The following is a 24,999-nucleotide window of genomic DNA, read 5'->3' on the forward strand; positions in this document are numbered from 1 at the left end:
ACAGAGTGGCAAATCTGAAAATAGTTTATCAACAGACTTTTTTGGTCATTAACTTATAAGTGTTACATTTACATTTTAATATATACCTTTGGCAGACAAAAGAAAAAGGTCAGCAAAAGCTTTCTGATGCCGAGCGAAGGCTGTCCTTAGGTCATTACAGAAGACCTACCCAATACCGAAAATTTCTGAAACTTTCTGATGAAGTGCTATAGGATCGCACTTTGTTGCGTATTAAAATGTACCCAGGCATTAACGACTGAACGGATTCCGTCATTTTTCCATCCAAATCATGTTCCTCAAGATGCAATGATGTCGGTCACAAAGCAAAATAAATTCAAGACTGACTTGATGAGCATATGTTTTAGGTTTCGAGTTTGATTCCAAACTTCTGAAAACTTTACATGAACATTTGTGGGTTGGAAAAATTCGTCTGGAGTTGAACCACTGGTTGACTCCTGCTTAACCTTCTCATTCACCGAGTTTGGGGCAAGCAGCCCTTTACCAAGACAGACACACTGTCTACGCAACGGCCATTAGGCCCGACAACAGACCCCTGTGGAGCTCCTGGCAGGGGGAGCTTGTTAAATGTGTGGACCTATTGTTCAGCCAAATTGGCCTGTGGCTCTAATTGCCCAGTTAGTCCCCTCTAATGGGCTGAACTCGTCTACCCAATCTGGAACCAGCCTCCAGTCTTCAGATCATGTCGTAAAACGTGGCTCGGCTGTGGCCGGTTACATATTCATTGTCCCTTTTCCAGACAGACCTGTTGTGAAGTCGCATACATAGGAGTAGACTCGAGAGTCGACTACTTGGGCAACTCCAACAGACTGGGTTCAGTGGATACCTCTGGTTCACAAACAAAAAAAGGCCTGAAGGAGCTGGCCATGATTTAGATACACATCTAAATCTGGAGACAGACGACCTCTAAACAAAAACATTGAAATGAAGTGTAGTTGGATCAAGCTGCATTAAGTGGTTTGAATAAAGGAGTTAAAGAGAATGGGGTGTAACTCTTGGCATATTAATCAGGTTAACGGCATCCAGATGTGGCTGTTTTGAGGAAAACGATAAAAATATGGTGTATATGTACAATCACTAAAAATAAATGTCGCATTATGCAATTGGGGGTTTCAGAATTAGGTTTCATGCTCGTGATCCAGACTGGTTTATTTTCAGGCTCTTTAACTGTTTTTTTTTTTTGTTTTTTTCTCAGACTTTGAGTCACATCTCCTGACAGCTTAACAGCTTATTGTATAGTCACCTTATTAGAGTTCACCACAGGGTAATAAGTACAGCTTTGTTACAGTAACAAAAAAGGCAACATAGTGACCAAGAAACACAAGAAAAGCCATGGATGGAGTCATGGAAACTATTGGAGGTTACAAAACAAGATCCTAGACAATTCACAAAACCCTGTTCATAATCAAAAATTACAGTTGAATACTATGCCACAACTCCAAACCTATTCATGGCTGTCCCCCAAAGCTGAGAGAACCAGTCAGCTAAAAGTCCTTTGGTAACTCTGGAGGAGCTGCAGAGGTGGGATAATCTCAGTTTGGGCTCAAGCCACCTCAACCATGTATGATCTGGTCATAAGAGACCAAAACAGAACTATTTGTGACAGCTAGCACTGATCATATCACCCTGACCACAACATCCTTGCAATAATTAATTTTTCGCAGGGAAGCTGCTAGGCTATGTTATTCCTCAGGATCTTGTTGTAGGTTAAAGTGAGAGGCCCCTGTGTTGGTCTGTCGCACAAAATTCAATTTAAACACATTATAGGTTTGTGGTTTTAAAGACTTTTGAGTCTTTAAAACTAAGCAATGCCTCACTGTATATAGTGAGGCGTTCTTATTTCACCGGGCCTAGGCATAAAATTTAGCATCCATAATGGCCATCGAGTCTGTAACAAAAACATATTTTATTTTAGGTTGAATATACAGCTAGTTGGACAAATGATTGGGGTTGTAAATGACTACTGGAATCCCTTGTAATGAAACCCAGTAATTTTAAAGCCAAAAAGTCATAAAAAAAACTTGTATTTTTGAAATTCTGAAAATTTCAGATTCATTCCAAAAATGCAAGCCTCCAGGGGCATAAAACAATGTAGCACATGTTGGTTCAGTAGTGCCATGTTCTGTTTTTTGTCGCCCTCTTCAAACTTTCGAAGCCAGTGTAGCGGATTGCTGTGGCTGCTCTTCACTCAGTGAAACCTGGGGTGTGATTGCCCATGGTCACCCTCCCCCGTCTCACACACCCTCCATCTGCTCGCTGCCTCCTTTCTGTCTGCAGTAATCACAAAACAAGCCGTTGTCTCCAAACACATCGTCTCTATGTCTTTTGATAGGTAGTTGATAACAGACTTGCTGGCTGATTTGAGCTGGCCCACCTGGCTGTATATAAGAGGAGAAGCTCATGAGAGGGGCAAGCAAGCGACTCCTCTCGTCCTCCTGTGCGCTCCCGGGACTTTGTCAACTTTTCCTTATGGCTGCTCTCTTGGCTGTAGCTCTTTTTGCGTCTCCTTTACTGGCATTCGACCTGGGCCAGTCCACTCGGTGCGTTACCATCCCCAACCAGATGAAAGTCTGCAAAGACGTCGGATACTCTGAGATGAGGCTGCCAAACTTTTTAGGCCACAGCAGCCTTGAAGGAGAGGTGGTGCCACGCTCTGAGGACTGGAGGCCCCTGCTGCAGACCGGCTGCCATCCTCAAGCCCAAGCCTTCCTCTGCTCCATCATTGCACCCGTCTGTCTCGACACGTAAGTTGTTTTTTTTTTTTTAGCTTTCCAAAAAATTTCCGGTTTTATTTTTTTTCTGTGATTGCAGTAAATAATTTTTTCTCTCTCCCTCAGCTTCATCCAGCCTTGTCGTAGTCTGTGTGTGGCAGTGAGGGACAGCTGTGCCCCAGTGCTTGCCTGCCAGGGACATCCGTGGCCCGAGGCTCTCAACTGTGACCGCTTTGCTGCTGAGGAAGACATGTGTCTAACCCCCCTTGCAAAATTTAGCCACTTTCTGAAAGGTGACGAGCATAAAATGACATTTTTAATCCTTCATTTTAATGCTCTTCCTAAGGCCTCCTATTCCTGTCAACAATTAGTAAAAAATACTTCTTTTTTTTTTCTTTCTCTTTAAATTGGCAGACTTGCCAAAAGCTGTTTGCCAGAAGTGTCATTCTGTGGAAGTGGCTCCTGCAATGAAAACAGTAATCAGTGCTTTTTGTCATCATGACTTTGGTAGGAGTCCAGATTCTGTCAAAGAACTCAAAATGCACTTTGTTGATTTTATATCAGGTCCTCAGTTTTTCCCAGATGTTAACGTCCTTCTGTCCTCCACAGCCGTCACCGCTAAACTCCACCGCCTTCGCCACCCGGCAGGGGAGCCAGAGTTCCAGGTCGAGGGCCGTGTGGAGTTTATCCGTCAGGGCCCTCTGTTGCCTTACGACACTCAGCATCTCCTCCAGGATTGGCTCCTCATCAACCTGAGCTGCGCCAGCGCCCTGGTCCGTCCGGGCCGCTCGCAGCTCTACGTGCTGACCGGTTCTGTGCAGCCTGACGGCAGCATCGCTCTCGTTCGTTTCTTCCCCTGGCACAAAAAAGACGCAGGCATCGCACTGGCAACCCGCAAATGGAAACATCACAGATGTTGAAGTACATACATGCGTATAACTCTCTTCACTAATTTGTAACTTTTCAGCTTTTTCTGTCTGTATGCTGTAATATTATGCACTAAGACCTGTAAATAGTATTAAGTGTAAATTCATATATTTTATTTTCTTGGAGGATACTGATGTATTTATCACATTTTTTTATGTTTTGTGCAAATACGACAAATAAAATATTTTATATCTTGCAATGATGCGTAATATTTTAAATGGTTTGTGTCCTTCAGCAAATACTGTTCTGGTCATAAGTTTGCGTACACTCATCAGCATGAATGTCATTTTTAACTTTTATAATTCTAAATGCAAAACAAAAAACAAGTATAGTCTTTTTATGGCTAGAAAGTCATTTGCAATGCACATAACGAGTGAGCAAAGTAAAGAGGTTTAGGGGTTAAGATTTATTGTGGCTTACTTTGGCGTGCCACAAGGAGGGGTTATTGGTCCAGAATTATTTCTTGCATTATACAAATAACATTTCCAGTGTTACTACAGATATAATTAAATATATATTTGCGGACGAGACTAATGTAGTTTGCTATTGTAAAAACTTCTAAAAGTCACTTTTTGTGCAAGAAAACATTTCTGGCTTTTAGGGTTTTAATGATAAAATCCTGGAAACAGCATATTGACTATATAAAAGGGAACGTCAAAGTATTGGCATATAAACTCCTAGATTTGTTAAAAAAATTAAATATTGGGGACAAGGTTCTGCTCACAGATTCTAAAGGATCTTACTGTGTAAACCAGTCTTTAACACAACTTGTTTACTATCGCTGATTGTAAACAAGTTGCATCATAAAAGATTCTCATACAAAATGACTGTCAAAATCCTCAAGTTATGAAATGTAATGATTTAAAATAATGCAAACATTTAGAGCAGCATCAGTGTCATTTCTAGATTAATCTTTTCTCCATGGAAGTGTGATCTAAGACATTGGTATTAGAGATTATTAAAAAGCTCTAAGAAGAATCTGACATTAATGCCTATGATGGGTTTATGTAAACAATAACAAAATGTTGGTCTCTTTATCACTCTATACTTTATAATCACAAGGTGGCACAGTTGGAACAAACCACAAGTCTGTTGTGGTTTGTTCTAACTAGTTTATAAACGCATTTAAACTTCTCATTTGTCACAAAAGTCACTGAAGAAAACGTCCATTTGTTGTGGACGAGTCATGACTTCACAGAGGACATTCTGTACAGAGTGGCACTAATGAGGAGACAAATCTTCCATTTTGCATCTCAGTTGATTCATTTTCTCTACACGACTGAGCGGGTCTATCTGGCATTACTGAACAAGGATTCTGTTCAGCGCCTTTTTAAAAAAGTTATTTTTAAAGAAGACCTATTCGGTTTTATGTTGCACAGTTCAAAACGGGCTGATAATTTAACTCGACAATGAAAACAGATTGATTTTTTTTTTTGTAGATTAATCTCCCCATTAAGCACCAATTGTCTCAAACGTGTGACGTTTTTATTTCAAAGTAACGTTAAAGAAGTCTATTCTCGTTATTCACTCTTGGCAGTTTTAAGATTTTGTCAGCTTTTTTTTTTTTTCTTCCCAAAGTAACATTTACTTTATAAAGATATTTACATTTATGGTAGCTTTTAACACTGAAATATGGTGACATTTGTTATTGGCAGTGATATCAACACAAATCGCTGTGGGCGTTAGCAGTCACCAAGGCATCCGCTAACCATAAGTGTTATATTCTACGTGTTTTTTTTTTTGTAGTCCTAAACAGCATAAACAACAATTTGTACATTTTAGATTGTTAAACCTAAATATAATAAATCTCTGTGATTTAAAATGCGGGATCAAATTATGTAGTATGACAAGTTTCTCTTTGTAGAAGTAGTTGAAAACAGCCCTAATGTCCAGGCTGTGCAACAGGTCAGCGACGGAGCATGAAACACTCACACTCCCAGAATTTGTCAGGAGTGCCGTACAGCAGAGTGACTTTTGGTGAGGTTTCAAAATAATATCCCAGGCTTTGCACATCTCGCAGAACACTGTTCAATCCATCATCTGAAGACAGCGGTCTTAAGATGGAGCTGCAAACTTCCAAGGCAAGCCCATCCATCTTAACTGACGAGCAAAGAGAGCGTTCAAGAAGCTGCATGATGACTGTGAAGCCTCAGGAGCTGCAGAAACCACAGCTCAGGTGGGACAATCTGACAGGACAGGTGGCTTTTAGTTGTGCTCACAGCAAACCTGGCCTTTGTGGAAGAGTGGTACAATGAGGAAGACATAAGAAGTCTGATCTTTTTTGTTTTGTTTGCCAACCCAGTGGTAGAAAGTAAGGCTGAAACGATTGTGATTAAAACAAATCTGCCTGCATTTGAGGGAAACGTTTGTCACTTATTTGCCTATCAAACATTTTACAATTCCTATTTCAACAGTTTTTATTTTTTATTATTCTTCAAATTAAATGTGTTTTCATTTGAAAAGTGCTATTCTCACCTCTTTTTTTTTTTTTTTTTGCCTTTCCAACTAAAGAAACGTGACCAAAGTCCTAAAGTATAACTATGGATTTTGGGAGGCTGCTGTTTTAGCAGTAGCATAGTTGGGGAAAGTTTCCCTCCTCTTTGAAAGATTAAGTCTTAAAGCAATCTAAATTAATTTATGGCATTTGCATTCTGAATTTGAGCATTTTGTCAGGCTGGACATAGTATCATCCATCACCACATAAACAGCTTTGTCAGAAATTCCTTCATCATCAATCACCCGTGTTGGAGTCGACTGTTTTCCAGACGCCGCCTTTGGATTTTTCTCTCTGCAGAGGAGCAGTTAGTCTGCCGGTGCAACAGTGCCACACATTGGGGATAACAGCACTAGATACAAGCACACAAAGGCCAAAATGTTCATGTTAAATGTTTAAGCATAAGTTTACGGCTTTACGTGTAGAAAGAAGATATTTGCATGAAAGTCTTGATAAGAGGAGCAAAGCAGAGGAGCTTGATTTTGTTCAGATTGTTTGTCTTCTACTGTGACGACGTAATGATAATTTTAGCAAACATGTAAAAACAGTTATTTTCATTTTTTTTATACAAGTTACATACTTCAGCTTTAAGAGTTGGGAATCTTTTCCTTTATTCTCTAACAAAACATCCACTCAATTGCCCTTCATAGTCCAACTATTAGCTGAAGTTAAAATAGCAAATCTCACAATATATCTGTTTATTTTTGATTAGTTTGCACTTCACATTATTAGCCTAAATTATCTACTTAAATCTGATACATGTGAGTGGGGGCAGGTAGTGCCAGCAGCAGCATTATTGCAAACAATACAACAAATCGTAATAACATTAACATGGGTGATTTATGAATTATTTGAACCCTGATGAAAGAAATGTCTTGATTTTTAAATATTAAACTGTTTAGTCAAAGCTTTTTACTTGAGCATTTTTTTTTCAAACATTCCCTTAGTCTTCTAACGTATTATATTATTTATGTATCTTAATTGTGAGCATGCAGTTATCATGACCCAAATATACATTTTGCGTCTTTTATAAAACACCATCGCACACTTAAACAGCAATTTCCACCAAATTTTTCCATGCATTCATAATGTTTTTATGATAAAATACAGATAGTTTTTGAGGTACTAAAGAGGTGGAGGATTCACCAATACCTGTATACTACAGTTAACATTAGTCCCTAATAATAAGGTGTAGTAGAAAAGTATATCATGTTATTTTACAATGTGACGATTTAATAAAACATTTAATTTACAACTTGTCCATCCATTCAAGACATTGAGGAAAATATTACCTACATGGAACTGGCTTAAAAAAAGAATTAGAAGAAGGTTTCTAGAATGGATTTTCACAATTTTATGTAATTGTATACAAAGCTCATTTGACCTTTAGATGCATTTTCAGTGTTAGCCTGTACAACATTGTGTGTACCGTCAGTATTCGAGTCTTTGCAGAGAATTTTGCAGACATGAGAAAGTCACTTGCTCAGCATCGGCTCATTCATGTGTCTCTGGCGCTCTTCTGTGGCGCTGAGCCGTCTGTTTTCATGTCCGCGTGATTGTGGGACGTTTGGACTTCGTCCTGAGGAGGACGGCCTCTGGCCAATAGCTCATCCATCGGGGAGCGGATGCTATGAACCTCTTTCTCCTTGTGGTTTCTCCATTTCATACGACGGTTCTGGAACCAGATCTTCACCTGAGGGAGCAAGAAAGCGGAGAAATGTTTCAGTTTGCCTTCCGGTGGGGTTATTAATTACGTAACCCCAAGCTGGAAGAAGATAAGATTTTGCGTCATTTAACGCCTTTAACTCTTGTTTTTCTTGGGATTGTAGAAAGAAAAACTCAGATCACATCAACTCCATTACCTGTGATTCCTTCAGGCTAAGATCAGCTGCCAGTTTGTTCCTGTCCATTTTGCTGATGTACTTTTGCCTCCGAAAGGTTCTCTCCAGTTCCTTTCTTTGTTCTTCGGAGAAAACAGCCCTCCTGAGGATCCCTCTGCGGGATTTGGGGTTTGAATTCGACGACCATATTTGAACATTTCCTCCTTCTGAAAATCAATAGATGTATGTTGTTTGAGACTTGCAATAGCATCTCTGCCTTTTCAACTTTTCCCTCCTGTCTCACCAATACACTTCAATGTGTTTCAATGGAAAGTTTAGTGACTGAGTAAGACCGAGACATTATATTGTAAACATCAATTTTCACATTTTGCCTCAGATTCTCAACTGGATTCCGGTGTGGTCTTTGACTAGGCCTTTCTGACAAATGAATATGCTTTGACCATTCCAGGTTAGCTCATGGCTCATGTTGTGGGTGAAACTCTAAAAGGTTTTATGCTAAGATTTCTTTCTGTACGTATCTCCAACAGTCATGCTATTAACTCCAGCCTGTACCCTATTAAGACAAGCAATCCCACAGTATGATTTCAGTATGATCATGTTTTCCACACAAATAATTTTTAAGTTCAATTTTGCCCTCATCAGAGCTCCTTCTTTTTCATGTTTTCTGGCCCCCAACATTGGAAACAGGACTTCCTGTGATGCTCTTTAAAAATGTAACAATCATGCCACCAATATGTAAAGGCCATATTTTTAGTGGACAACTAGTATTTGCACCATCAACAGATTCTCTAACTAAACTGTGGATCTGCTTAACATTAATATTCTCCTTTCTTGACCAGTATATTTTTGTGGATGGTAAGGTCTTGGCTGGTTTTATAGTTTACTCATAGTCTTTTATTCACTGGATAATTAACTGGACTGGACTTCATGAGATATTTAAAGCTCATTATATTGTTTAATAACCCTTTATCAACAACTTTATCCCTCACCAGTTTGCAGCCTTGGTTTTTAACTATTGCTTTGTATGAAAGACAGGATGTATACTGATACCAAATTGAAATTACCTACTACTATTTATCATTGATTGATAATTGCATACTACTTATCAATTAGATTGCTTCTAAACGCTTTTGGTTGTTCTTGGTTTTTATTTTTAGTAAAGTGGGCTCAATACAAATTCATGCCAGCCTTGTTGTCCCCTTGTCTTTAAACCAAGTCAAATACCGTTTTTGCCATCACTCATTTCGACTCCCTTCTTTCCGACTGTCGGCTTTAACAAACTTGGGTTGAGTAAACTGAGCAGAGCAATGCCTCTGCAAAGAAAAAGAGAGATTTGTTGACCTGTAAGAACCAGTCCCACGGTGCCTCACTCACAGGTTCACGCACAACAAAAGTCAAGTGAAACGATTTATCTGATACATTCAGCATTGCCTTTTTAATCTGTACGACAAATCTGCACATAGACCACCTCCGGGGAGCACAAAACGCGTTTGGATATGCTTCTCACTTCTCAATTGGACCTCAATAGCTTTTACCCAAATGGCTGATTACAGGGTCATTCCTGGGTAATGTGTGTCTTTTCTAGTGGGCCAACAATTGAGCCCTGCGGGACACCAACAATGCATCCGTACAATGGAAATGCCATTACTCGATGGCTCAGTGGCCCAACACTAAATCTTTTCTCTCGTTGCTTCGAAGCCAGTTTGTATGTGAAGATGAGCTCGAATAAGTCTATAAAAGTCACTTTCATTGAGTGCTTTATGTCCCAGTCAAGTGGTCTCCAATGGGCCGGAATGAGCGTTGAAGGACAGCAGAAAAGAGGGGGGGTCTGCGAGCCAAGCTCTTTAGCCATACAATGGGCGGGGGATGTTCCTCGCCCGGCCCTCTCCTGCAGAGGAATGGCCGAGTTTTTTTTTTTGTTTTTTTTTCACGCTCAGAGGAGTTCATTGCGGCGGTGAAAAATTGCAGCGAGGTCGCGTGTGGATGGTGGAGTGAAAGTGCCGATTGGTCACGGCCGCCATTGGCATTGTTTTGTTGCCGGGCACTGTGGGAAAGTGTCACCCCACTAAGAAGACTCCGGCGACTTGTGGGATGAAGGCTCTCCCTGATTTGTGCTTTTCTCCACAACACCTGACAGCCATCGTGAATCGCTGCAACTAATAACTTCCAATTGCCGAGGAACAATGGCTAAAGAGGACGCGCGTTTGACTTAATCGCTTCTGTGTCAATTTATGGGAGGTACGGGATAGTAGAAGTTGGAGCACAAAAACGCATTTTCTACCTAGATGAAATGGCGACATTTAATTTGTATTTGTACCTATCAAATTTAATTGATCCTGAAGGTGAAGTCTCATTAAAAGTAAAAAAAAAAAAAAGACATTGTATGTCTTATTTAGCAGTAAGAACTCTTGTCACATTATTGTCTAAATATAACAAAGACAAATTGCTCACTATTTCTGCACGCATGCAGTGGTAAACAAGTGTATTTGTAACTACAAAACGCTGACCCTTTGGGACTCTTAAACCCCACCCCATCAAACCCGCTCCAAACAGCCGTGAATGGTTATGAATAGAGCGGTGCAGAGATGAACAGAGAATTAGCTCTCTGGCATTGCATCAGTAATTAGCTGTGGAAAGTATGGAAGACCTCACTGCTTAATGCTTAGAGAGCAGCTGAGGCATAGAAAACTCACTGGAGAAGACGGGAGGGGGGCTGGACCCACCGCAGCATGCCAGCAGATACGGCGGGGTCTGCAGGAAGACGCCGCTCAGGACACCTGTGAACACACATGCAGTCATGAGCGACGTGTGATCGAAGTTTTTAAAAGTTTTGTTGTGCTAAACGTCAGTTTGAATTATTTCAATCTTGCAAATCTAAAATGGTTGTACTTAAAAAGAAACAGAGAATTGGGAAGGAACAACTGCTTTAGCTCTTAATATGGGGGTTGATGTGTATGTTGGACATGTCACAGTCATAGACAATCTCATAAACCTTTACCTTTCCTGAATATTTTACAAATTAAGTAAAACATTATGTTCAAATAAAAAAATAAAAAAAATCCCTCACCCCTCCAAAAATGAAAAAGAAAACCCACACACACACACACAAAAAAAATCAAGATTCTGTCTTATTTTTATATCTTAACACATAAAGACCATTCTAGACATGTTTGCTTTTGGTATGAACATAATGTGACAGAGTAACCCTTTTTCCTCACATCCCTCTTTAAACAGATGTTCTTTAGCATCCAACTAGCCAAAGTAGATGTCCGTTGATCTTAAGCTGCAAGAAAAGCTCCCTGTCTAAACGATGCCTCATTCAAACTTAGCAGGATTTTAAAAGTTTTAAAGCGAGTTTATCTGGATGCTGCACACAATGACGAAGTTGCGGTAAAGAAAATCTGAACCTCAGTTTGCTCACAAAACAGCAACGTCGTTTCAAGGGGGACCAAACGTTGTATTTGTTGAAGGAATCTGTACTCTTTAATTTAGCTTTACTTCAATGCGGCCCATTTATCTGCTGATCGTAGGGTTGCACAAATTATTGCTGATCATCTTTAAAAAAAAACCTGACCTGCCAATTCCGATTTTCCGATAACTGAGATTGCTATAAGGTCATAACCCACCTTTAATGTTCCAATCTTATTTAATTGAAAAACACTGAGCAATATCTCTGAAATAAAGCAAGTTTGTTTTAATCCCCCCAGAGGAAGTACTCTAAAAATGTTACTGAAAAGCTTAGGGCATTGCTGTTCAGACAACTAAATTACCAAAAGTAAGCAAAAAAAAATAAAAAATCAGTCCCTTTAATCTTTCTTTTTTTTCCTCATTTTAAAAACAACCGAAACTTGCACAACAGTAGTATTTTTGCCTCAACAAAATCCCGAGGTTTGAGATCAGTTGAGGACAAACTATGAAAATGAAAAAAATTGTGGAAACAGGAGGACTGGTTGTCCTGCTACTGCAGCCAAAATGAAGCTTTGAATTGCTAAATTGTAACAGTGAAAGCATAATAATGGTACATAACATTTGAACATTATATAAACCTACGCACTAGCAAAAAATTTATCTAGGTTGAGGTTTACAATTTATAACAATATATTATTTCTGGACAGGATGGACTGGCGACAGGTGTAACCTGTTTATCACTGGAGATATGCACCAGCTCCCCTCGCTACCCCACTGGGAATAAATGTAAGATAATGGACGGATGGATTATTTCTGGATGGAAATAAACAGGAAAGGACGTTTACAGTCTCGCTTTGTGGAACCAAAAATCTAATTAGTTTCCTTTTAAAAAGTCTTCAGCAAAGTTGTGGCAAAGAGTGAAAGTCATTTGTCAAACTAAAGCGTTTTTATTGGTTCCTTATGTTCTCCTTTTTGTAAACTGTTCCTCCAAAGGATTACAAGAATGTGAAAGGCCAGTTTTCCTTTGGTTTTTTTGCATAAATAAAACATTGCATCACAGGTTCTTTGTCATTCCAGTCAGCTAATAGTAAAAGTTTGTAAAAAAAAAAAAACAACAAAAAAACCCCCTGCAATGTTGGCAACAACAATTATTTTTAAGATGGGATTATTTTTACCATCACAAACAAATGTGCTCAAATTAAGATTTTTTTTTCCAATAAAACATTCACTGTCAAGTTGTTCTACTGCAACAGAAGAATTCTTAAGGATTTTCACACATCTTTACAAGAACTAGCAGTAACCGTAGGAGTTCTGTGTTGCGGGCGCCATCGCATACATGAAAACTAACAATGCGCTGACATCTCCATGCTGTCGTTTTGAACAACAAGCCTATATGACACTGAGCACAGGCACGCATTTTTACACGAAGCACTTGTTGCCTGAAATTAATCTGTGGTTTGAAATGACGAAAAATTAAACCACAGGTTAGTTTTTCTTTGCCATTCAGTCCGACGTGAACGAACTTCGGCCCAACATGGATCAGAACATTTTTTTTTTTTTAGAATATTAATTATATTTGTGAGTACATCGACATGCCGTCATTCTTATTAGCTGTTCAGAAAAACCCTCGAGTCGATGTGGCTGTTCAGGTCCAACTCAGAATCACAGCTGTTTCTAATGCATCACCATTCTTCCGTCTCTTTTGGAAATTAGTTTAAATGCAAATATTTGAGTTGTCCAACAATCCCTATTTCTAAAAGTAATATTTAGAATAGATAATGATTGCACACCTTTTGCCAATTAGAATTTTTTTTTTTAATCTTTATGTAAAATGGCTTGAAGCAAACATATGTTGCTTTAATCAGTCAGAAATAACAATAATACCTGAGCACGGTAGAAGTGGACCACCCATGATTTTTCCCTGTGGGGGGCTCAGGCTCTGATGGGCTCCACGCTCCTGGCCCCAGGGTCTCCTGGGGCGTTCACATGCGGCTTGTCTCAGGTGTCCACACGCTGTTCCCTCCGGATGGACAGGAGGACTTTGTGATTTCAAAAGATTGTCGATCAGAAAGCTCTTTCCGGAGCTTCCAAACCCTGGTAAAGTTGCAGCCATGTTCCTTCTGCTGCAGCTCTGAACCGAGACCATCCTTCACTCCGGTTCCCTCCTCAGCAGTCGCAGTTCGGTGACTCTGGATCCCGTTTTAATCCTTCTCTGGGTGACCCGGGCCAACTTCATTAAACTCTGAGGAAGACAAAAGTTTTTTGGTCGTCTTCTTTCGGGCCTGTACTTTGCTCCAGGGCTGTGATGCGATTGGCTGAGAGGCTCTAATGTGTTTCTCAATTCAGATAAGGCTGGGGCCTTTCTGGAGTGGCAGAAGGTGGGTCTGCCTCATTCATTATGTCAAATAGCCTATTAAATGATAGACACCGGAGACAATGAGGTGCTGGCCGAAGTTTAACATGAACCAAACAGTCCTCTGCAGTAGTAAATAGTTTTCTCTATTCTCCAGCCTCCCTCAGAGCTCCATTGTGCCCAAAGCTTCTCAGCAGTTCATTGGAAATGCACTCTGTGTCCTTTTTCAACGTAATTTCAGACACTTTGCTTTGTGGGGCTTTTCTTGGTTGAGAAATGTATCTGAAACGGGTCAAATGTTTGTGGTTATATAAAGCTTGACAAATTCTGGGATTGTTAGTTTTCTCTCAGTTACAGAATTTAGTTTAGAAATTAAATTTTTTCCAACGTGTATGTTCGAGTTGCCATTTAAGATATAAACATATCTGTGAAATGTAATTTTTTTCTTATAGATTTTTTTGTTTTCAGTTTAGGCTTTTGTTTTGTTTTTCCCTTTCACGGAAAAATAACCAGTAGTTTATTTCTTTCAGTAACAAATGCCTACTGACAATGAAAAATATACCTGCTTATTAAAGTATCACATAGAGTCAGTCTGAAATCTGAAGTCAAACATTGACGTTCTTTTTATTAAGCCTCTCAAAATTCCTCCCTGTCTTTTTAGCTTTTTAGTCAAAACTTAAAATCTTTGTTAAAAATTGTCTGGTGTTTTGAACTGGTCATGCTTTTGTGTTTTCTTTGGATGAATCAAGTCTTATGTATATTATAGACATAGAAAACACAGGAGAATATTGTCACATGTAGGCAGTGGTGGAAAAAGTACTCAAAAAATGTACTTAAGAACAAGTACAAATAGACAAAAATGTACTCAAGTAAAAGTAAAACTACCACATTAACATTTGTACTTAAGTAAAAGTAAAAAAAAGTACTGGCTTTTAAAAATGCTTAAGTATTAAAAGTAAAAGTACTTGCTGAATGCATTACCTAATATCGCTAATACAATATCATTAAGTGAACCAATCGTATTTAATTTGAGCACATTAGAAATGTGCCATTTTAGTGAACAATGCCACATGAAGCATGTTTTTATTGTGTTTGTTTAGACTTAGATATGTGATTCTATGCATCTTAATTTCAGGGATGGAAACATCTTGTCTCCTGTCCTAGCATAACATGAACTTCACTTTTTGTTGCCACTAGTGACATTTATTTTTAAAGAAATCCAACAGAAAGGGGATGGAAAGAAGATGGGTGGGAGAGGACAGGCAACCAAGGAGACAGTAGCAGAGTTGTAGTCAAGACCACCTACTCAAGACCAAGTCAAGACCAGCACCCTGTGCTGTGTGACAAAAAAATGAACTTTTACCCATCAAAATTGCTTCTCAAATTGATCTGAAAGATCCACATTCCCATAAAACACCTAGATATTCAATTCTTAGAGATGAAATAAATTTAATGAGTAAAGATCTGTCCAGAAGAATCGGATCGTTCCTGAATGTCATATCAATGCAGACTTTGGTCACAGCGTTGTCCCATATAAGCGACACCTCAGTCAACACCTCCACACAATAATTCAGCGCATGAGTGGCAACTTTTTTTCATCGCAGATGCAACGTATGTGTCTCTGTACAGCTAGCTTAGCTAGCAACACTTCCACAGATCTTACCTTTCTTTAAGCTTTCCTTCCAAGTGACGCTAAAAGTTGGACGAAGTCCCACCGTCTGTGAAAGCGAAGCGCTGCTGATTTTACATGTCGCCATATATTATGATTTATGCAGCTATTATTGATTACACAGACATATTCTCCCGCTCAGAGAAAACCACAGCACATTTCTTGGAGCTCCGTGTGGAGTAAAGGAGGAGGTGATGGGTGACAACAGACACATAAGTCACGTTATTGCTTGGATTTTACGGCGCCACCTGAAGTCCCTGAACTTCACATTTTAATGGAAAAAAAGCGCAACGCGACTTGGATGTAACGAGTAACGCGGCAGTTTTGTAGAAATGTAGTGAAGTAGAAAGTACAGATACTTACTGTAAAATGTAGTGGAGTAAAAGTAGAAAGTATCCATTATTAAATCTACTTAAGTAAAGTACACATACACGAAAATTGTACTTAAGTACAGTAACGAAGTACTTGTACTTTGTTACTTCCCACCACTGCATGTAGGACATAATCAGTGCTTGGTAGAAATTTCTGCAGCTTCATTACTGATCCTGTCAGCCTCGCTTCCTAATTTCATCCTCTTAAATACATTTTGGCGAAACGTTGGGTTTTTTCAAATGTCTCTGTTGTCCCATGTTTTCTCGAGTTATCAATGATTGCCTTCACTGCACTATGATTTATATACAATGCATTGGATTGTTTTGTACCCTTCTCCTGATTTTTACCTTTGTTCCAGTCCAGTTTTGGCTTTTTATCTTTCTCTAAACTGTGGCCTTCTGTGAAGGATACAAATGAGCAAAAGTTAGAAAAAAATCCACAATGATAGCTGAACCATAATTGTATTCAATCAGTGAATTGTCCATGGTGTAGACTGGATGGAAAGCTGGATAGACAGATGCTTATTTCTCTTAATGGATGATATAGATGCCACGTGTTGATTTGCTGTGCTCTCATTGGTTTGCTTGCCCAAAGCAAGACGATCAACAGGTGTATGAGGTGAGGACACTTTTTGGACTCACTGTTCATTTCCAGTGCAGGATTCCTCGAAATTCAAAAGATTGTTTTGTGAGTATTTTTGTTGATGACTTCCCAGGAAACACTAAAGCTGTTTAGCCATCATTAACGATTATGGTGAACTTTTGATACGTTTAGATTGTGAGGGGTTCAAGTTGTATTTGTGAGCGCTGTCATAAATGGAGAAACAGAAGCAAACACTGATGCTGAAGCTTAAACTTATACAAATGTGTTTATGTTAATGTTTTTTTTTTCAGTATTTCCACCTGTTTGGTGTATCACCACGCTATTCACCACTTGTTAATTGAGTAAATGCTACGCTAGCCTTGTACCTTAAATATCATCATTTTATTTGCAAAGCGATTGGATTTTTAAGAAATATTTTCCATTCGTTGTTGGAGTATTTCACCAACTCAAATTTAAGACTTTTAAAATGGAATTTAAGAGCAGTATTGCAATAGAAATGTACAAAAGAAAATCTCAAATAAATAAATTGTATGAGTTGGCAACAAAAGTGAACCAATGGCTAAGACGAACAACTTCCAGCCGACTGGCAATAAATCTGCACGTATCCATGGGGGACAGAAAAAAAGCTAGCTAGCTTTAATCTTGCTAAGTAGCTAGCTGGTAAGAGTGTATTAGCAACATCTTCCCGGTAGCCACAACCACCTTGAGTCACACAGTGAAAATGTCTGTATGTGACTCAAACTTTTGACTGACTGAAAAGTCCCATGAGAAAAAAACAAAACAAAAAAAATCTACTAATTTATGAGCTATAATAGTCTCGGCAAAATTTAAGACCTGTGATTAACATTTTTAATGCCAACGTACTTTTTAAGAATGAAATGAAGATATTTTTAGGCCTTAGTTTTAGATACATGGATTTGAGGCTTTGTGAGGATGTGCTGACGCCTGGAGTGTTCCCAGGAACTGGGGTAATGATGCAGGTTGTGTTGCATGTGTAGGTATGATGGTGGTAGCTGATAGAAGTCGCCTCATTACAAGTTTGTCTGCCTGGTTATAACTTTCAGCTGACATAGCAGATTGAGGCAGTGTTTCTGTAGAGAAGTTTAATAACCTGTCTTGAAACTGTTGCTGAAGTTGTTTTTTGTTGGTTTTTTTTGCATTGACATTTGCCCTGATCCTCTTCACAAACCACTTTGTTGTGTTTTACCGTTGCTAAAATTTCTGGGAATCCATGTTTCCATGGTGTTGTCTTATATACAGGTCTGACATGGTCCTGCAGCAAAATAAGTAAATAAGTAAATACACGTCAGGGAGGCACTTTAATTAAAGCATGCAAATGAGTAGGAAAGAAATAGAAATGTAGCAAAAATTCTGATCATTTGCCTTTTGCGATGGAAGCCTTTTTTCTGTGTTTATACTTTATTTTTTTATTAAATAAGGGTCAGAACATAGTACATAGTATAATGTGGGAAACTATGTCCAAAGTGAGTTTGACTTTTTGGAAATGGCTGGCTAGTAGCTTTAACCTTTAAATGTGCTGCAACTTTAAAATAAATTGGTTGTTAGAGAATGCACGCACACACACACACACACACACACACACACGTTTGTCAGGTTTTGCAATAAACACATCCAACGAAAGGCTTGTGCAACCTTTCACACTACAACTAATGATCCTTGGTGTGTGTGTGTGTGTGTGTGTGTGTGTGTGTGTGTGTGTGTGTGTGTGTGCGTGTGTGTGTGTGTGTGCGCGCGCGCGGATGTGTGTCTGGAGGCGGGTGTGTGATAGAGCCACGCGTGTAGATACCTCATGCTGAGCATGGAAATTGGCCCAGACAGCTCGGCCTATTGTATAATGGCTGGGGAGCCAAAGGTTGCTTGTAATCAAATTTGAGGTTTTTATTCCTCAGACTGGTGGAGAAACCACGACGCTCTGTGCCTCCTTACACCGCGAGTGTTAGGAGACTCCATGCTCCATCCACTTTTGTGTGGAGAGTGTGTGTGTGTGTGTGTGTGTGTGTGTGTGTGTGTGTGTGTGTGTGTGTGTGTGTGTGTGTGTGTTAACATGTTCCACAAATAGAGCGGCGGCTGCGATGGCCCTCCATAAGCCATCGCAGCCTTTTGTGTGAGTGATGAGTCATTTGGTCATATGATGAGAAAAGAGGAAGAGAAAACCTGCTAGTGAAGACATTTTTAAGGCTTCGTCCTCGGATTAAACTTTTTACCTTGCGAGGAAACTGAACACAGCCACCCTGACAATCCTCCCTGTCCCGTTTCACGGTAATATTCTGAATGTTGTACAGATGTTAGTCGTCGTAGTATTCATTGTCGATGTTTAACGTGCATACTTCTCTATCCTACCCAACATTTTAGTCAGATTTAATCTCATGAAACTCCTTGCCTTTGCTAAAAGGCAAAGCTAAGAGCGTATCATTATTAAGATTCACCACTGTGTAATTAACCAGATTCCAATAAAACTCTCCAGAACAGGGGAGGTATAATTAGGCTATTCCCAAACAGTAGGCTTTAGAAACACCCTGAAGCAAGTTCATGTGAATTTATTTGATGCCCACCTCTCGTCCAGAATGGAGGGAAAAAAAAAAAAAAAAAAACAGGGGTCCCTGCATTCAAGCAGCTCACAATGGATCTGTTGAAAGCTAGCACTCTGCAGACCGGCTAACGTCCCCTTTCTCTCTCTTTTTCAAGCCCAGAAAAGCTCTTAAAAAGATACCGGGCCATTGCACACGCAATTGATATTCCACCACTCGAACTTAATATTGTGAATGGAGGGCCAGGTTCTATGAATCAGGCGGACAATGCGCTTAGCATAGCAGCAAACTGGCACTTTGTGTGTGGTGTCTGTGTCCCACAGGAGGAAGTTTCTAATGTGCGGCTCACAATTGTGCGTCTATAGAGTTCTAATGAGCTTCTGTGCGCTGAGTGAATGGGTGCAGGCTATTCATCGTGAGGGCCCAATGAGCCAGCTCACTGCACACATTCACAATGGCATCCAGGAGGGGCGGGGGGGGCGGGGTGGGGGGTGGAATGGGAGTGACTGTATGGAGCAACTGCCCTGCCGTAGGTAGGCCAGTAGAGCTCACCATACATGCTTTGATTAAGAGTAGGTCCACATTGGGATGGTTACATTTAATTTGATCTGCACGGAAAGACTCGGTGCCTCCAGATCAGTTGCTTTTCATATGTATATATATATATGGAAAAAAAACCTAAAACTAATGTGGACGAGTCGTAGCAAAAAAATCACAATTTGACGTCACTAGCCGGCATTCATCCGTCCTTCTTTTTCCCTCCAATTTCCTAGTTTTCAGTCCTTTTACTAGTAAGGTTTTGGTCAAAAACTGCAAAGCATTCCCCAAACCACGACAGTTCCCGCTCAGCACTTCGCCGTTGGCTTTATCAGGAAGTGCAGCGTTCCTGAAGAACGCTGCACTTTATCGATGTCAAACACGTTCCCTGTTCTCATATTCAAATAATTCAATTTTAGATGGTTTGAATCTATCCAGCGAAAATTATTCTAGTGGTCATGGTCTTTGTTCTGTCTGTATAACTTCAGTCTGGACTTTATGTTGTTTTTTTATATAGAGAACAAATGGAAGTCTGTCGAGGGCCTGCTATCTGACATTTTAGTGTTTCTGTAGACTCGTACTAGCGTCTTGCAGCTTGATCGTCTTCCAGTTGAAGACTATTTCTCCTTGAGAGATTACTGCTTTTGTAGTCTCCAACGGGAATGTCGGAGACTACAAACGGACTGCAAAATGTCTGTTTAGTTTTGCCGTGTTTAGCTGGATTTGAGTCATTAGTGGCTTTTGAGAAAATTTCTCATTATTAAACAATGAGGCGTTTGATTATTTACAACTGTTGTTTCTGTGTGATTGTCAGAATTTATATTTGTCAAAGATTACTCAGATTTTCTTCCCATGTCCGGAAAAAAAATCAAAACAAACACAAATGCATATAAATACATTAAAAAGGTTTTTGAAACATATGAGTCATTTTAGCTTCCGTACTTGTTTGAAAAGGAGTGAAAATTTTTTACACTTTTTAAAATTCCCATCCTTTCATACTGTTCTACCATTATTTTATATACTGATATATCAATATTGTTATATAACAACAATATTAATACTATTTTTATCTGAATCATCAGATAAAAATAGTAGATAATAGAATTTCTCATATTAGTTTACTATGACTTCTGTATAGCTACTTAGAAATATTTTTTTTAACCTTTTTTGAATATATTTATGCTTTTAGATTGATTCATTAATTAAAATCGAAGGAGTGTACTTTCAAATGAATAGAAAAGCAAGTAACTATAATGTGAGAAGGTTTTTAGTGCCAAATCAAAACCAGAAATATCTGTAACTTACTAACCCTGAATTTGTTAAATCTCTCTGCAGGCTCAGTTCATCTCTGTCTGTTCTTCTCCAGAAACAGACTCTTTTTTTTTTTTCGCTCATTGCTTTTAAAGAGCCTGCAGTAGTAGTTTCTTATTCTGAAGGAGCTCGCTTTGACTCGTGTTCAAGATTCCCATCAGATCATGTTCAGCCTCAACGTGGCCTGAGGGTGACACTGTCTGTTTCACCTGGGTACTGCAAGTTGTCGTCTTTTCCACCAGATGGCGCTGACGGGATAAGAAGCACAGTTGTTGCTAAGTTTAGAGCAAAACATGGACTTAATAATGAGCGCATACATTAGGCCGACTAATGAATCCATCTGTAATTTTATTACTAAGTTCTGCCTTGTCAGCTTTACTTCAGTCAAATCTTTCCTCTTGATGTGAATTCATTTCTAACAGAGCCAGGCAGTGAAACACATCAGAGAGCACACCAATACAATGAGTTGTAACAATTTTCATATGATTTGTGGTCCAGAAAGGACAAGGTCAATGTCACAGAATTCTACAGTAAAAGGATCTCAGTAGAAATCAGGTTTTTTTTTGTTTTTTTTTGGTTCATATGTGAAACCTCTTAGATTATCCAGGAAGTTGTTTCATTTCATCAGTCCCATTAACATGTCTTCATAGCTGACTTATAGTCACAGTGAATAAGCCCTTCAGAGCTTTGAAATGCATCATCTATTTGAATCATGTAAAGATGAAGTAAAGGACCTCCACTGTTGCTCTGTCCTTGCCCTAAGAGATTTGCAGTATGTGTGTGCGTGTGTGTGTGTGTGTGTGTGTGTGTGTGTGTGTGTGTGTGTGTGTGTGTGTGTGTGTCTTGCACCTTTATTACTTTTTTTTTTTCCTGAGTGCACGTTTTAATGAGTCTTGTTTTCCTGATGGCACTTTAGGAAATGACAACTTGTGGGCAATAGAAAGTAATTACATTCCCTGTGTCTGCACCCAGAAGAAATCTACTTTTATTAATTATGAATAGAGGGGTTGGCGGCCCTTTCTCTCAGCAGATGTGACACCGCATGAAGAGCCCCTGCTCGCCTTTGTTTCACTGACAATAGCTATCCATTAGCCCCTCGCTGTGTGTGCATACTGCAAGCGCTACAAGAGCTACATTAAAAGATAACTTATTTGCCAAAGTACATCTGTTTTGCATAAGTCCTAATAAAACACATTAATTCGCTTTGGCCAATTATGCTTTAAAGGAAAGACAGTTTGGTGGAAGAATGCTACACATGGCCTGGAAATGAAGAGTACACTGTAGTGTAGGGGGTTTGCACTGTTGTCGTTGAGAATCCCACTATTCTGCAGAAATACCAAGACCACGTTTCACGTTTTGACACGTTTCAATCACTAATTTCAATGTCTTTTTTTTTTTTAAATTGCGCGTGATAAACCAACACAAAATGGTGGACAAGAGAAGTAGCTAATTGGGGAAATTGTATAAAACCAGTTTTTGAAAATGTTGCCCAAAAACTTCAACAACAAAAAAAGATGCACATTTATATTCAGCCACTTTGAAGTGCTAAGACGTACCAGGTCTGATTTGGTATCCGAACATTTAACTCGATAAAGTTAAAGGCTTCTCTCGCCTACTGCTAGCGAACTGTGCAGTAATTTAATGTAAATTTTGAATGAGTAAGACAGCAAGTGAGACACGGTGGCAAAGTGAAACACATTATAAAAAAAAAACTAGTGTACTTACCTAAGAAGCACAGAAAAATCATTTAAAAAGTGTCGTCTGAGCTGGTTTGAGCAGCTCTGAGTTTAAAGCCTTGTGTTTATGCTGGTGGGATTTCTGGTACTCTTGCATGAATACTTGATTTCGCAAGTCCAGTCGTCCGTAGAGGGGCTGTTGGCGGTGGAGCTTATTTGTGAGGTAAAAACTGGATCGGACCTTGAAGAGTTGGACGCAAACGGCGTGCCTTTGGTTTGAGTCAACACTTCCGTATTTTTGGGGAAATGACGTCACTATCGTTGGCCGTCTAGCGACTGAAATTTTTTTTTTTACCCATTCCTCTTTGCAAATAGCTCATGTTCAAGACCTTTACCAGAGAACATCAGTTTTCAAGCTTTTCCACAGAATCTCAATTATATTTAGGTCTATACTTTGACTGTGCCATCCTAACACACGAACATCCCTTTCTCAAGTACTTTGCGGTCTCTAATTGAATTTAGGAAATAATCCCCACAGCATGACACTTCCAAAACTACCTTTTACAATTTTGATTATGTTTTTCCCACAACCTCATCCCCGAGACGTCTGCTGTGATCCTTGATCGTCAATCCTTTTATTAACTAACGTTTCCTAAAAAGAAAACCCTGTGTGGCCTTGACAGAGCTGCTTGGTTGGTACTGATATGAAGCTATACTCAGGAGGGCTTTATTCACTTACCTAGGTGACTTCTGAAGACAATTGATTTCACTGGAATATATTAAAGTGTAAGAGAGAAAAAAAACGTGCAAATATATATTCGTGCCACTCGGTACAGATGCTCATATGTGATTTGTTACAAGTTTCACATGCATGTTTTACTGTCACCTAAACTCCTGATAAAGTACGTTGAATTTTGTGTGTGTTATGCAACCAAATGGAATAAATTCACCATATATTAACCAAAAATCACGCAAAAGCGATACGAAGCATAAGAGAGAGCAGAGTGAGCCAGGCAGCCAAGAACGTTTTATGTCATGCCACCTGCTGAACAGCTAAACTTCAACTTTGAAAGATGACTCGAGCGTTTTGAAGGAATAAAGCTGCGCGTCTGCAGGAGGCCACACAACTCTGCTCAAAGAGCAACCTCAGGAGGGTAGAAAGGTTTAGAGGAGCTGTTAAACTCCGCTTCAAAGTCAAACTGAAAAGAAAAACATTTAGACAAATAAAGGTGGGGGAGCTGCAAGAACCACATCAGGCCGTTTCACCGCCGTTTGCCCAGCCATTAATCAGACTTCCAACACTGTCAACTTCTCAGGTGCTACGCATCCATCAATTTTTTTCATTGCCGCTAATGTTGTTCAGTCACAGCGGTTCGGGCAAAATGTAACATTAACATGAAACCATCAATTTCGTGGTTTTCCGACATTGATCAGCGGAACACATGAAGCCCCAAGGAAGCAGATTCTCAGTCTAAGCAGAGGTAGATAGTCACTTTTAAACATCTGCAGATTTTGTTATTTGTATTTCAGCCAGTTCAAAAATACTTTATCACAGAGCGAAATGAAACTCATTTCATCCAAGTATCTTCAAAGAGTGATTGTGGATGTTGATGGCACCGCCACCAGGAAGGTATGAAAGCAGTCAGTCTTGCAGAGAATCCGAAGAAGCCCCTGACTGAAGACATTACTGCATTGTTTTCTTTTATGTTAAAAACCTCAAATATGGTTTCTCAACACGTGAAATACATAAGACCAAAAAACAAAGGAAGAAAATCTATAAATCTATAATATAAATGTAAACCTGCTGAAAAATATGTCAGTGTACTGACCAATATATAGACTCAGTACTTGGTTGGGGTGGAGTTTTTCCTGTTGCTTTTCTTCCAAACTTTTTCCTTTCACTCTACTTTCTATGGACACATGTGGATAAAGCAGTCTGTTAACAGCCAGCTTCTTTAGCTGTGACATTTCATAGCTTACCAGTCTTGAATAGGATCTCACTAGCTTTCTGTTGGCCCATGATCAAGCAAAGGAGAGTGGGTCAATCCAAAATATCAATATTATCAATATCAAGTCACTATCAGTATTGGATAGACACTGGAATCGATGCTTTAATTTCAGGTTCCTTCTTGAAAAATTATTTTGTTTTTTTGTGTAACTTCTAACTCTGTTGTAAAAACATTTTTGTTTCGATTTGCTCTCAATACATTTTCTTTTGCATTTTTGTTAATTTAGAAAACAATCCACACAACATTTGTTTTGTCTTTCTATTGTTTCTGCTTATCTTGTAAATTTTGCCGACACGTATAAATGCTATCTACATTCTGTTCTAGGTTTTAAGATAATAAATAAAAGGAAACCGGTAGAGTTGATGATACAAGTATCGGTCCTGGCCTGTATTTACGGTAAGTGGTATCGGATTAATACCAAAATAAGCAGCATCGCACTCCCTCCACTGTGTAGGCAGCCATTGTCTGTGTGTGGGACAAAAAATATTTCTGTCAGGGATGCTGTGGTGGTGCAGGGGCAA

The 24,999-nt window shown here is 39.3% G+C and overlaps 2 protein-coding genes across 5 annotated transcripts; one reads left to right on the top strand and one right to left on the bottom strand.

Annotated features, from left to right (window-relative positions):
* The first annotated feature begins 1,012 nt into the window (after positions 1 to 1,012).
* szl (sizzled) lies at positions 1,013 to 3,855 on the top strand. 2 transcript variants are annotated; one of them, XM_008411036.3, is made up of 4 exons: positions 1,013 to 2,762; positions 2,856 to 3,022; positions 3,144 to 3,236; positions 3,339 to 3,855. In XM_008411036.3, exons 1-4 carry the CDS (start codon positions 2,419 to 2,421, stop codon positions 3,647 to 3,649), a joined length of 915 nt encoding a protein of 304 aa, XP_008409258.1. In that variant the 5' UTR covers positions 1,013 to 2,418; the 3' UTR covers positions 3,650 to 3,855. The 2 variants fall into 2 exon arrangements, with proteins under 2 accessions (XP_008409258.1, XP_081463991.1); XM_081607865.1 differs by having other exon boundaries at positions 3,144 to 3,855.
* A 1,356-nt stretch (positions 3,856 to 5,211) lies between these two features.
* Positions 5,212 to 23,965, bottom strand: dbx2 (developing brain homeobox 2). 3 transcript variants are annotated; one of them, XM_008411029.3, is made up of 5 exons: positions 22,519 to 23,965; positions 16,141 to 16,191; positions 10,685 to 10,768; positions 8,013 to 8,197; positions 5,212 to 7,843 (listed from the first exon to the last, which is right to left on the bottom strand). In XM_008411029.3, the coding sequence occupies exons 1-5, from the start codon at positions 22,538 to 22,540 to the stop codon at positions 7,649 to 7,651; spliced, it is 537 nt and encodes a 178-aa protein (XP_008409251.1). In that variant the 5' UTR covers positions 22,541 to 23,965; the 3' UTR covers positions 5,212 to 7,648. The 3 variants fall into 3 exon arrangements, with proteins under 3 accessions (XP_008409251.1, XP_008409252.1, XP_008409249.1); XM_008411030.3 differs by lacking the exon at positions 16,141 to 16,191 and having other exon boundaries at positions 22,519 to 23,960; XM_008411027.3 differs by lacking the exons at positions 16,141 to 16,191; positions 22,519 to 23,965 and adding an exon at positions 13,284 to 14,161.
* Between the last annotated feature and the right edge of the window lie 1,034 nt (positions 23,966 to 24,999).

This window comes from Poecilia reticulata, chromosome 6 (assembly GCF_904066995.2).
Source record: "Poecilia reticulata chromosome 6, P_reticulata-male-v2, whole genome shotgun sequence".
Lineage (NCBI taxonomy): Eukaryota > Metazoa > Chordata > Actinopteri > Cyprinodontiformes > Poeciliidae > Poecilia > Poecilia reticulata.